Genomic DNA, 14,164 nt, shown 5'->3' on the forward strand with positions numbered 1-14,164 from the left:
TGTTGTAAGCCAATCTTAGGTCTTTTTTAGCATCTTTAGGTCTTTTATTCCTCCTGCCACGGAGACAAGCTCGAGTGTTCAGACCTGGATCCGTTTCAGGGTGCAGGTTTTGGGTTTGCCCGTTTCCTACAGCTCTCACCTGGATCTGGTATTGGTTATTATTGTCAGTAATGACTTGGAACTAGCAGGATTAAATTTCAAGATGGTTCTAAAGCCTGTGCTTCCTGGACAGCTGACACAACAGCTTGTTGCTGCTAGAAGCAGTGATCTCACTTCCCTCTCCTGTTGGCTCAGAGTGCCCTCGCCTTTGCTCGACTTTGGCATTTTTTTAGACCCCCTAGATCACCTTAATTTGTTCAATTGGTAGGAAGATTTCTGGTTTTTTGTTTTTTGCTTTTTTTTTCCTGGAGTTTTCTACCACTAATGGATTAAATTGGCTCTCACAGAACAAGGTTTTTGACAGACTTTGGGGAATAAGCAGAATTCACTCAGCACAGACAGGAGGTTTATCCCGACACAAAAGTAACATGTGCAATGACCAGTGAAACAAATCTGTAGAAAAATATCTCAGTGAAAGTAGATCAAAACTGCAAACAATTCAGCAAATGTCAGACTGCCCCAGAAAAGGATAATGTTATATTTCATGGTGTGTTACATGTATGGATCCACAGATATTGCTCTGCAATGTTATTTCGTGGTGCACACCATTTATCTGTGTATCCACACGCAGAGAAATGTTTCCATTCTGGTGTAGTGCTGGTAAAAAACAAAACAAAAGCAATGCATAACTAGGGAAGGCAGAAAGGAAACAGGATTTAGGAACTTGAAATTCAGAGGCCAGGAATAATATTTGCTACCTTAGGTTGATGCACAGCAGGAATTTTTAAATTAAAGATGTCATGTTTTCTATTGTTGCTTAAGGCACTTGGAGATGTTATTAATATTTCCTCCACAATAATTATGTTTAAAATTACACCACGTAGTTAATTTATGAATTATTGATGACCCAGAATCTTTGAATCCTTATAAAATGTATTTCTTGATCTTCTTGTAGTATTCCTTTGCTGTGTAGTTTCCCTTGATGCTTAATTACCAACAGCAGGGCAGCAACATTTGCCAAAGTTTTGTGCTGCATTATCTTTCAGTGACACATATCAGTGACACCACTTTCTGCTTTTGTCTCTAGTTGGCATTATGTGATATTAGAAGACTATTTGAATTTTTAACCTCTGTGATTATCTTCCCACTTAAGAAAAAATGGTTCTTTCATCTGCAACGACAAATTGTTCTCTGTTTTTTGAGTGAGCACACCAGCAACTGCATTCCAATAAAATACAACATTTCTTGGATTTTTTTTCTTTTTATTTGCAGAAAGTTTCCAGTTGGAACAATCCTTCCTGTCACAACTACTTGATCCAGAATGTTACACTGTTTATGATTAAGTTTGAGACACAGCATCTGGCAGATATGAGTAGAAAAGCTTATGTCAATGGGGACAGTTTTATAATTCTTCTGACGTGTTAGAAAATACATGTCATGCTCTGCAACTTTCTAAGTAGCTTCAGAATAAGTTTTGTTTAAGCAGTTCATTTCAGATTTTGGAAATTACGTGATAAAGTTAGATTTTTAGAAATCTATTGGTTATCTCACTGTTGGGGGCAAATTAAACAGTTGTAGTATTACACAAAACTAATTTCAGTATTTATTTCTAGAAGATTGAAAGCCTTGTAGTTAAAAATATTGTGACTGGTCTTTGTAGCTTTCATCCAAATTTTAGGTCACTGTGTTTTCCTTCCTCCTGTAGAAAAGTGGTTGTATCTATTAAAGCACAATTTTGTAAATAAAAATATTTTCTCTTTCTTGAATATCAACACAGGCTGCACCTTGGTTGAAAAATATTCTTTGTTTCTACCTTTATATCCTGCACAGAATATTTGATTATAGTCCTTCTAGTCCTTGTCAACCATTGACTTGAGCTTCCCTAGGGTATTTGAATCAAAAAATCTTGTTTAATGTCATGTAAAACTTTAAAAAAATAAAAATCTGAAAGGACCTTCACACTTTATTATTACTTTTAGTATTTATGATGCTCACATTTGTTACTTAGGTTAATTTATATTTCTTTCCTAGTTTCCATAGAACCTGTATTTGTACCCCTGTGGTACAATGATCATGGCTGTGGAAACCAAATTAATAGGAATTCTGTTTCCTTTAAAAAATCAAGGTGTTCTGTCCTTGTTAACAATAAGTCTTCCACTGAAACCAACATTATAATTTTGTTCAGTACAAGTTTTCCAGAGTTCTTTAATTAAATTTTGTATTAATGGCATCTAACAGAGTATGTCCTTCCTCCCTATATAATTGATTTTCTGCTTTGGTTAAAAATCATATCTTGATTGAGTCTCAGATTTTCCCATGAGATGGCTTTTAAATTAATTTAATGGTCTTTTATCAGTTTCTTTCATAACTAGTCTTGAGGTCTTTGGTACAACAGTGTTTCAATAAACATCTTTTTAGAGGAAACTTTGGAAATTCAAGAAATGTCTAATCCAAAAAAAAAAGAGGTCAAGATTCCCAAAACTACACAGATTGATTCTGTTGTTACTTGTAGCACAGAAAACATTAGTTTATCCTTGGTTTTTTTCCAGCCTGTGATTCCAACCAGCCCAACAAGCAGCTCTACAACACCCACAAGCACGATGGGCTTGTCCTCAAAGATGGACAACTCGGCACTCCAGGATGTTTTCATCCTCTCTCCTATGTCAGGACTTTATGGCCCCAGGTATTTATGGCCTGATTCATTTCAGGTTTTGAAAAATAAAATGTTACACCTTTGTTTCATTCAATTAATAAAAGTAAAACAAACCAAACAGTCCCACAATCAAACTAAATATTTAGTAAAATTAAAGGGTTATAAATACATTAAGCAGCATATCATTGTTTTGAGTGACTTAATTTTGACTTAGTTAGATACAAGCCAAGTAGAACCTGGTTTTAGTCCTAAACAAAGTATTTATAGAAGTCTTTAATGAGTTTTATTTACTTTCTTATGTCCACTTGTATTTAATTCTCGAGCATTTCTGCAAAGGAAACTCTTGTCTGCTCAGCTTATAACAATTCCTTATGTTCCCTTTCAGATACTAGAAAATTCCTGAATACCTATGTTTATCTTACAGTTTAAATGGAGTTTAATGATTATTTAATTCATACACATTTGTTGAATTATGTCATTTCTATGAAAGTTCTCACATAGAGTATTTCAGTTATGGGATGTTTTCTTTGTAGTGTTTGGTAGAAACAGTTTTATGTGTGCACTTTATCGTAAAATGGGTAATTTCTCCATTATCTGGCTTGCTCTTTTTAGGGATGAAGTTGGAATAATGTCTTGTGATGACATCAGCAAATTTGGAAAGTCGGGGATGAAAGGCTCTGAGTCTCCAAACTATTTTCTGGAGCATGAAAGTGGGAAATACTACACCTTGCTGGAAGGTGAAGGCCACCCCGGGGGCTCTGAGTATGAGAGAAGCAGAGCTGCAGGAGTGAGGAGAAGGGAGAAAACCCCCACCCACGGTAAGCTGCATTTCCTGACCCCTCTTTGACTGGCTAAATTCACAAACTGTGCTGTTAATGCTGCAACACCCCCAAATTTGTCCTTCTTTGTCAGGCCTGTTGGCTCTGAATACCAGACAAAAGCTTATGTGAAGGAATAATCAGTATAATTACACTCTAACATTCAGGATCAGGAGTAGGTTTTTATACATTTATTCTGCAGTACATACTTCAGTGTTGACTGATAATTAAGTTCCTATCATTTGGATAGCCAGACCTTGATTTACTCATTGTCCCTCCCCAGCTCTTGGAGATGTTTCTCATTGCAATGTTCTGGGCTATTAAACTTCAATGAAAGGCCTGCAAAGACTCGTGGTATGAAAGTGCCTCTAAGTTGTCAGGCCCTCCAAAATTCAGTGCTGCATTAAATGCAGGAGGAGTTTCCTGCAGTGCATTTATTAGTACTAGAACCACCTTCCAAAATCTTAGAATGGGGACTGCTTAAATGTATAAAAACCTACTAAAAGAATAATTAACTCTGGTTTATATTGAAATGTCAAGCATGTGTAAATCCATATTCAGTGTACAGGTATATCAATATGGGTTTGTGTATGAGTATATGGATCTATATAAAAGGTACTCTTAAAAGTGAATTGACAAATTTTGGTTTTGCTTATCTGCTTAAACTGATTTAGTTGGTGTTTGGTGAATTTGAGAAAAATACTACTGGAATACAGCGGTGTATTTATCCTCCATGTATTTTCAGTGGCTTTATTTTCAAGGCAGTAAGATATTTTCGTAAAGCCTGAATGTTTCAGATAAGAGATTTCTTTTAAAAACTGTAATTATATCTGATTTTGACAATGTCATTATTTCTGAACCTCAGAGAAAGCAATCATCATAGAATTCCCTATGGGCAATTGTTATCTTTTTTACATATATATATATATATATATAGGAAGCCTACTCTGAGACAAAGGCTTTTTTTCCTTTCTCTCATTTTCTTAAAAAAAAAAAAGAGTTCCTAAATTTTTGTCTTTGAAATCTAGGAAAGGGAAAACCTCTCATAGGCTCAGAGTAGTAAAGGGAGATGTGCCTGTGAAGAACACAGGTAATAAACTGGTGCTGCAATGAAGCAAACCCCAAAGGCAGTTCCTGGTTTTGTATTTTGCTGAATTTATGGCAAAAAATGGCAGAATATCAATTGTAAAATGGGCTTGGTAATGTAAATATACACAGAACCTTTTCAGAATTGGTAAATTGTAATAACTCTGTCATATACAGGATATTTTAGTGACTTCTTCAGCCATTTACTTTGATGCTGTGGCACTGGAGAGTAGGATTCCATCTTAAGACTAGTACTATTCAGACTTTATCTCCCTGTTAAGTGGTATTATTTTATAATAAAATTAGAATGAAAGATAAAGATAAACCTTAACTGTGATTAAAATTGGAGCCAGATGGAGGTATTTGGCTTGCTTTCCTGAATTCTTGCTGCATGATGACTTCAAATGTTGGGCGCTCTGCCTGATCCCAGGAATACACAAGAGTTTGCTTTTGCTTGTGATGGACAGCTCTGGTTTTCTGGAACTTTGAAAATCCAGAAGGAATTTGATTTTAAAATATGAACCAAAGTATGGGAAAGTCTCAGTTACCCCTTCAATTGTCAGAAAATCATGTTTATCCAGAGGAATAATTGTCATATATACCTGTTCTTAAACCCTCCTAACATATTAGTAACTAAAAAACTGTATTTTGGAAGAATGGTGACTCAAAAACTATATTAGCATACAAATAATCCACAAGAAATACCTTGACACTGTAATAAACCTGGTGAAACTGACAATGAGAATGAAAATGTTGTTCACATTTAAATTCTGTAATTATCCAAGAAACAAAACAGTTAAAAACTCATTTAAAAAAATTTGCTTGCGTGTTAAAATAACAGGCTAAATTTCCCTGACTTCACAAGTCAGAAGGAATTTAACCCACGATCTGGAGGGTGTTTCTCTGTGATGCTGATGCTTTCTGGGCAGTTCTGGGGTGCTCCTGGTTTGCTGCCATCAGTGCTCTCCTGATACTCCACTAGGGAATGACTAAGTCCCATCAGGATCTTATAGCCATAGTGCCCTAAAATCCTATTAATTAAACCCCTAATGGCTGAATCTTCTTTGTTGTGGTTGTTGTTACCAAACTGTGCTCCATGTTTTCTTTATAAGCCAGTTGAAATTAATGTTCCTCGAAATGAGATCCCCTCATTACTCACCATGTGATTTTCCGGGTCAGGTTTTACTGTTTCACTGATAGATCTGTGATGTTTTATCTACATTAACAGTCTTTCTAGTTTTCCTAAAGGATATTAGTCCACTTAAAAACTGCTTCTCTCTTTATTCCGAAAAAAAACCCTGTTTAATGAGCGAGTAATAAAAGAAATTATTAAATTATTCAAAATAAATTTGCAATCTGTTTACATTCACAACTAATTTCACCAAAGTCAGTGGTCCTTCCTCTCAGGTTGGTGTGATGAAGAGGAGAACCCAGTACACATGAGGTTTAACTGACCCTGGATGCTGCAGCTCCAAGAATGGATTGCTCTGGAGGGTCATACCATGATTGGAATTTACTGCCATTACTGGTTCTACAGCCTTCTATTTCTAGTCTTTAAAAATTATATTGTTTTTCTTGACTTGTTTCCAGGAGATTTAAGGCCTGTTTCGATGCCCACTGAGTACAGCTGGATAGGGGAGTCCAAAGAACAGAACATGTACAAGAGGGGGAGCAGAGGTGAGTATTTTTATTTTCTCTGCTGTTCTCTGACATTTTTTTCCTTTTTTAACATAAAGAGCATCACAGGAACCAAATCTGTTTTTCTGAGTGCCCCCAAGAATATGAAAGAGCCTGTTTAGTATTTATGCCTTTATGTTTCCATTTCTGAAAATTAAAAAGTTTATATTAGTAAGAGGAATTTAATTCTAATATAAAAAATTACAAACATCAAGGAAAAAAGACTTAGAAGACTCTAAGGAAGGAGATATGTTAATTGTAATCAGCTTTAAGTCTTCTCAGTTCTAGAAAACAATAAGTGATGTTACAGATATAGCATCCTTTGAAGACACATTTTGATTAGTGTGAATGAAAATTTGGAACAAGAATCAGCAATTGTGCTGACAGTGTTCAGACCAGCAGTTCTAGTCATATAAACTTCTACTGATTCCAGTGGGAATTATCAACTTTGCAAGAACCATGGTGATAGCAAAGTTCCTTTTTCCCTTTATTTCCTCTGATAAAAAACAATTAGGTAAATCAAAAAGAATATTCATCAAATATACAAACATTTATCGTGATGCCAATTGCTAAAGATTCTTAAATACTATTTTTTCGGAATCTTTAAGGCCCAGTCTGGTAGCTGAGAGTTCAATTTGACTCCTTTAAATGTGGAAAAAAACCAATGATATTCTTGAAAATCAACATAAGATTTTAAACTACTTTTTCAGTAATCTTCCATTCCAAGAGGAAATAAATTTCATTTAAGGCAAAAGCCTTTTCTGATTTATTCCAAAATCTGTTGATTTACATTTAGTTTCTATTTCACTGTTACAGATTCCTTTCCTCAGGCTCCCTGCCTGGCCGGGTCCCATTTTGAAACTGTGCCCAAGTACACTGCACATCTCCCTAAGACCATTATTCCAGTTTGTCAAGTTCCCTGACAGGACTTTTCTGGTGTCTGGAATGGTGCCAGAGATGCTCCCTGCATGACACAGTTAAGGAATCCTGTCTGTGTGCACTCCCTGTCCCCTCAGACAGCAGGGGATGGTGTCACTACATGTGGGACCCAGTCCAGGGCAGTCCCCCTCAATTCCCTTGACGTTCACGTGGTTCTTTCCAAGTTCAAAAGCACCAAGTGATGGTCCTTGGCCAACCAAAAGGCTTCTCTGTTTCCTCTTCCTAATCTTCCTTTTCTCTGTTTTTTTTCCCCTCTCCAACAACTGACTCTGAGAATTCCCTGCTGCGGTACCTGAGCGACGACAAGATCCTGGTGATCCAGGAGGAGCCTTTGACACAGAAGGACAACAAAAGGGACACAGGGCGCAGGTCAAGGAAAAAGGGCAAACCCCCAGGGAATCCCAGCTACCCCATCAGTCCCTCCGTGCTCACATCCACCATGAACGTGAGGCTGGAGCCCGCCCAGCAGGACGTGCTCAACTTCTCCCTGGCAGAGAACAACACGGTTCCACTTTATCATGTAAGTGCCTCAACAAACCTCTGTTCCATAAACTACATGGGAAACACTCCATTTTTAGGATTGATACAGTTCTACTGTACGTTCTACTTTGTCTTTTAATGCTGTATTTTATAGTCCGAGGAAGTTGCTCAGTGTCAGTGTCGTGACTTTCTCTTAAGAAGAGTCAAAACAAAACAGAAAAATACAAGGCAAGGATCATTAGTTATCAGATGCTTTAATAAAATAGTGCTCTTAATTACTCAGTCTCGCTGATTTAGTTTAATTTGACTGTATGATCTCTGAAGGTTCATAACGATCCTGTACTGAGCCTCTGATAATAATTTATTATAGATTACCTTAGAAGCTTTATATTTCCACTTTGATTACTATGTCTTATAAAAACAGATGAGCTTAATGGAGTTACTGTTTATTTAAATTTATTTATTTAAATTGTGGAGATTTAAATCTCTTACAGAGATTATCAGTACCACAAAGTCAAAGCAAAGGATTTCAAATCCAGAGAGGAAAGCAGTAGCTCATTTACTAGGATAAATGAGAAAATTATTAGACAAGTCTGCAACAAAGCCCAACAATATTTCATAACTTGGCAGATGTATCAGCTGGCTTTAGTCAATTTTTGGAAGACTCTGGATTATCTGTTGATTCCCCTAACTTCTGAAGAAAGGGAAATCAGTCTTGTGGGGTAAGATGCTAATTACACCCTGGATTTCAGGATTGAGGTTGTATTTTCTTGCATGATTTCCACACCATCATGCAACTAGTTGAAATAGCCATGATAAATTAGCAGTATGATATCGTCTGATAGCATAATAAGTATTAAAAAATACCCCAGTGAAATAATATGTCAACTCTAAAAGGTGTGAAGGAAGTGCAGGAAACTGGAAAACAGGAGTTATTATGGGAAGAGACAACTTTACATGTGGTGGTTGGTCCACCCTACACATCAGTGCAGTTCCTGTCCCATAAAATCTGCTATAATGGGCAGTTTCTATGGAGGAGGGCACATGGAAAATGATTATTCATGGACTGACAGAGTGGTATTAATTCCTTTATCACCATAAATTTTCCAACAACATTAAAACAGACCCTTGTAGCCCTTCAGGAGATAATCCCAGGAATCAGAATATCTCAGGCACTTTGTCAACTGCCTTTTAAATGCTCAAGAGGAACTGAGTCGACAAACACACGAGAGTTGCTGACACAGATTTTTTGGGTTCTTGCCAGCGCAGAATCATCCACATTAACGTCTTTCCACTTGCAACATTGAAAGAATTCTGAAAAGCAAAGCAAAAAAATTGGTATATCTATCCTGAAAGAGCTACCCAGAGTGAAAATGGTAAATATCACAGAACATTTCATGGCAACTTGGTATCAAAAAGGAAAACTAGCAGAGATATTGTGTTCTTAGGTAGAAATTTAGGTTTTAAGTAGGTCAGCTCACTTCCTTAATATCTAAAGGTTTTGTCAGGATTTTCATAAGCATTTTTATATGTTTGCTTATTTGGATAAGGAGATTTTATTCTGTCAAGAATCCATTTTGCAACAAGACTAAGGTTAATCAAAACAAGATACCTCTAAACATTACCCAACCAAATCACCTTAAAACATCTTTTACTACATTTGTATTAGAAAAATTGACAAAACTGGTTTAGGGATTTTGGGGTTTTTTTTTGTTTGTTTGTGGTTTTTTTTTTAATTTGTTCTGGGTTTTTTAATGGAAGTCGAAATTGCAGAACTGTTAGAATCACATTTCCATGAATTTCTCTCCACTTAACAGATGCCCAGTACAACTTCTGGGTGTAGATCAACATATCTAGTAAGCAAACAAAGATGGTTTGATGGTAGGAGAAAGTGAGCATCACTTAGCCATGGCTTTATTTTCTAAGCACTTACACAAATATGTAACAAAAAAAAAAAGGCACTTATTTAATAGTACTTTAAACTACCAGACATAAGAAGTTTTGCAAAATTGGTAATTGCAGAGATTCACCATCAGATTAATGCTTTGCAAGGAATGTTGATTTGGAACCTAAAATTAAACAATTAGCCTGATTTCATAAGTTGCTGTGAGGATGCAGAGTTCCTATATAAAATGGATATTTAGGTAATGCAATATTGGCAGCATGCCCAGGATACAAACTGATGCATGAAGCCACGTTGCAGTAAAATATTCCTGTCAAGAAACACTGCCCCCTTTCAGGATGTATTTCTAACTCTAATTGAATTGATATGCAGCTCTGTGATGCATGTCCCAGAATCTGAGCAAGAGTCAATTACAATTAGTAAGGCTGTTATAAATAATTAATAATTAATAGAGTGTTTCTTAGAACATGACTTTCTGTGTTTACTAATGCTTCACTTCTGGGGTGACAGAGCTCACCAGGTTCAGCCCAAATAGTGAGGTACCTGTGAAGATCACAAAAGTATATCCACTACAGCTTTGTTGAAGTGCACTATTGGAATAAACTCTGGGCCTACAAGAGTAGAGTTAAAATCTGAACATGCTTTTGTTTTATATTACCAGAACTCATTCTGAAGAAAATTAACTTGCCACGTACGACTTCTGCACATTAGACCAGATGTACGTGAGGAATTTTTCATTTCTCATTTCTCCCCATGAAACAAAACATAGAAAGTCTTGAAAAAATCTTCATGGTTTTAAAAAAATGTAGAAAATTGTACACTTTCTGCTGCTTGATTCCATTTTGCTCTGTGGGAACCAGCTTCCATCTAAAAAGACTATTCAATATCTTATTCCAGATCAAGGCTGGAAATCTACTTGGTGTTCAAATTTGTGACTTTGCCTCAGAGTTACACGAGTTTCTGAAGCTCTGAAGTTCAATTTGCTGGCTCCTACATTAAATTTTCCGATAGGATAATGACCTCTCATCTGGTTTTACTTGACAATAAATGTTCTGGGCCTGTTATCTACAAAGTAATTGGATACTTTGCTCTGTAGTATCATACATTAAGAAACTGGAGTATGGATTGGAATCTCCTAATTTTATTTTATTTTTTTGTGAATTAGAATTCACTGTGTAGAAAGACTTAATTATTAATGAATTTTAAGATCACTTCTTTCATTCCAATGTTCCCTACATAGTAAAAGAGAAATAATGGCTGCTTTAGGGTAGCCATCCAGAGTGCTGTGCCAGTAGTCACTTTTTATTGTAAGGGTAATTTGAAGCATTATAGTAGTTTAGGGTTAGTCATTGTTACACAGCACTGGCTTAACTTGCTTTTTATTTCCTTCTTGCTGCTGACAGGAAGCTGGAAATGCATCCCTTTAGCACGGGGTGATGGAAATGCTCTTTAATTTCTCCTGGAGCTGCAGAGGCAGCTTTGACAAATGATATAAAGTTTAATGGCACATGCTGAGAACTACAACGTGTGCAAAACCAATGCAGAGCTGGTTTTCCTGCAGTGTGGGCATGCTGGGATGTGCCAGATGTTCCAGATGCTTTTTTGGGAGATAGGCAGTCTGAGTGCTAGTGTGATAAGTATATTAATTCAGATAGTCTGGGAGAATCATGTATTCAGCTCCTCTGACTGAAGGGGGAGTCTTTTATTGCCAATTTTGCAGGAAGAGTGCTCATGTTTTATTTATTCCTTCCTGCTTTTCCAGGAAGAAACAAAAGTGTGCTGTCAAGGATGAGAATTACCTTCTTCAGAGTTTTATTTCCTTTCTGAATTGCTGAATAAATTTTACCTTGGCTTTTTGTTTAAGTACCTGTAACACGGAAAACCTTCTTTCCCTGCCTTGCATTTCCGCAGGGGAATCACGCTGACGATGATTGTCTGGATTCTGGCTGCTCAGAGAAACTAATGGAAGTATTTCTGGCTTCTGTAGCTGCAAACTGATTCTATCCAGCTGTATTGATTGTGAAATGCTATTATTTTGCATTTGTACTGTACCAGAACAGTCACAGGAAAGCCTGAGCTGACAAGTATCTCTCTTAGACTGTGAGGTGGATCCTTGAGGAGCATCATCCAGTAATATACTTCCTTACAGTCCTGTTCAGACATGATTCTCTAAACTGCACTCCTCATGCATCTACAAACAGTTCAAAAGGGAAAAGGTATTTTACGGGACATTTCCCAAATGTTTAGGTTCCCTTGCTGGCTTAGAATTCTCTAAATTGTTAGTTATATTAGGACACTTTACAGCAAAGCAAATATGAGCTGTCTTTATCCAAACATATGCAATGTTTTCACAAGTAATTTTGCTGTATTAGAGCATACTTAAATTATGATATTCTGCAGTCTCCAAACAAACGGCTACAAACTACTAATGAAGGTCAGCAAACAAAGGATTTATTAACCTACTGTACCTTCATGTGTAAATTACCATTTGTAAAATATTCTCGAGTTCTTGACTCCAGAAGTCACAACAGAACTAAATTTCACTGTCTTGTATTATTGTAGCAAATGAATTTATGGCTTGTTTTTATTATATCACCAGGATTCAAAAAAAAAAAAAAAAGTGGTTTATGGGATATGTAGCCTAAAGCTAAACTTAACAGCCACTCAGATTGATACAATCCTGCATTTGTTGATAAACATTGGCTACAAGTGATATTACTGCTGTGCTAACTGCAATATTTGTCATCCAGAAGATGCACCAAATACAAATATCGCCATTATCACCCGAATATCTCCTGCTGCTGCTGCTGAAAGGATCAGTGTGCAGGGGGGAGCCAGTCGGAACTCTCTGGGGACTCTCCTCTGAGTTTTCCCTGCAGTCCCTGGCTCAGTCCGTGGTCCCCTTCCCCTCTCAGGCTCCCTCCCTTCCCCAGCAGGAGATGGGGTTTTGTAGGACCAAAACATCGCACGGCAGGAAAGGAAAGTGAGAGAAGGAAGGGGAGGGAATTGACTGGTTTTCCCTGGTCTGTGTAACCTCTGGAGCTTCACTGCATCCTTTTAACCAACAACCAACTCCCCTCTTCCACTTCCCTCCCCTTTTGCTGCCTCCTCTCTTACCTACAGTGCTGCCATAGCGTTCAGAATTACCACATAATTACAGATTCCGAGTGGATAATTTTCCTCTGCCTCCAGTTAATTTTCTCACCTGCCCTTTTTGTTTCTTCAGCGTGAATTTGAGTCCCTCTGAACCGTACATAGATGCAGATTGCATTAGATGATTTCCTGTCTCTATTATCTCTCCCCTCAGCAAGACGGCGAATGAAACCCTCAAAGGCCACTTTCATTTTTAGCTGAGCATAATAATTTTGAAAGTATATTCAGTGGCTGAAGCATCAGCTCACTGAGGTGGAGAGATAAGTAAAGCTCCTGACAACAAAGCCACTTTTGAGCAGCATCATGTAAAGAAATGTTTAGGATATTGAATGTGTGAGTTAAGGAAGCAGAAGATGAAACATTTCTGCTTTTTTACTTTTATTAATAATAATCCAGTATCTGAGTACAGAAGAATGGAAGAACAGTGTTTAGAATAAAGAATCTTTTATGTATCTGAATAAATGACATATCCAGATGGAATGATTAGATTGCATTTGACAATTGAGATTAGTGACACACATTATCAAACAATTCTAATCTCATTAACAACTATTCTAATGTCTTCCTCTAGTAAACAATGACTTTTTCCACAGTATTTCTGCAAATCAGGGGTCTTTTTTTTTCTATGGTTTATGTGATTTCTCTATTTCTTAGAAGAAGAAGAAATTCTGATTCAAAGGAAGCGGGTTTTTTGTTATAAGTTATTTATAGAAGTTTCAGGATTTCCTCTGGGAGAGGACCCTCAGATCTGTCTGTGAGACCATAACAGGCTTTTTGTCCTTTCATTTCTACTCGTGCAAGGCAGAAGCAGATCCCTGGGAATCCCTAGAGCTCCCTAAATGTGGAGCTGACTAAAGAAGGCTGAGAGGTGCCAGTGACCTGAATTTCACAGAATTTGTGCTTTATAGTCTCTGACAGCACGACAAGACTTGTGCCTCCTGAGCCTCCCACATGTCTGCAAGTCAGGAAAGTGGCCTTTCAGAAAGATGAAGTTTTAGTTTGGGAACAGGAATAAGACAATTTGTTCTCAAGTATCACAAACTGCTCAAAAATTATGTATAAGGTTGCTGAAATCGCAGGTAGGACTCTTCCACGTGGAAATCATTGTCAGTATTATATCTGCATGTAATTACAATTACATAAGGAAATTAATTATATTTGTATGTAGACATTTATAGAAATGTCAATGTGGGGGTGTTTCCATCAATACCGTCAGAAATCCTTTTTAAAGGTTGGTAGTAACTAGATTGTACTCCCATGGCAGCCTCTTTGGGGGAAAAAAATCAGTCACATAAAAGGTCATAAATATGTGATAAAGGTCTGTAGTAAACCTCAGTGTCCATACTTAAATACTGG

General features: G+C 37.0%; 1 protein-coding gene across 4 annotated transcripts in view; it reads left to right on the forward strand.

The window, feature by feature from the left end:
- LOC113948067 (connector enhancer of kinase suppressor of ras 2-like) overlaps window positions 1-14,164 on the forward strand; it is a 173,295-nt gene that overhangs the window by 120,232 nt on the left and 38,899 nt on the right. For all 4 annotated transcript variants that reach the window (XM_027645356.1, XM_027645358.1, XM_027645357.1 and 1 more), the window contains 4 exons: window positions 2,649-2,782; window positions 3,365-3,570; window positions 6,247-6,333; window positions 7,539-7,792. In XM_027645356.1, the coding sequence (XP_027501157.1) occupies window positions 2,649-2,782; window positions 3,365-3,570; window positions 6,247-6,333; window positions 7,539-7,792 (681 nt within the window). The remainder of the gene's footprint in view (window positions 1-2,648; window positions 2,783-3,364; window positions 3,571-6,246; window positions 6,334-7,538; window positions 7,793-14,164) is intronic.

The sequence above is a fragment of the Corapipo altera genome, unplaced genomic scaffold, assembly GCF_003945725.1.
Source record: "Corapipo altera isolate COAL_440 unplaced genomic scaffold, ASM394572v1 65, whole genome shotgun sequence".
Classification (NCBI taxonomy): domain Eukaryota; kingdom Metazoa; phylum Chordata; class Aves; order Passeriformes; family Pipridae; genus Corapipo; species Corapipo altera.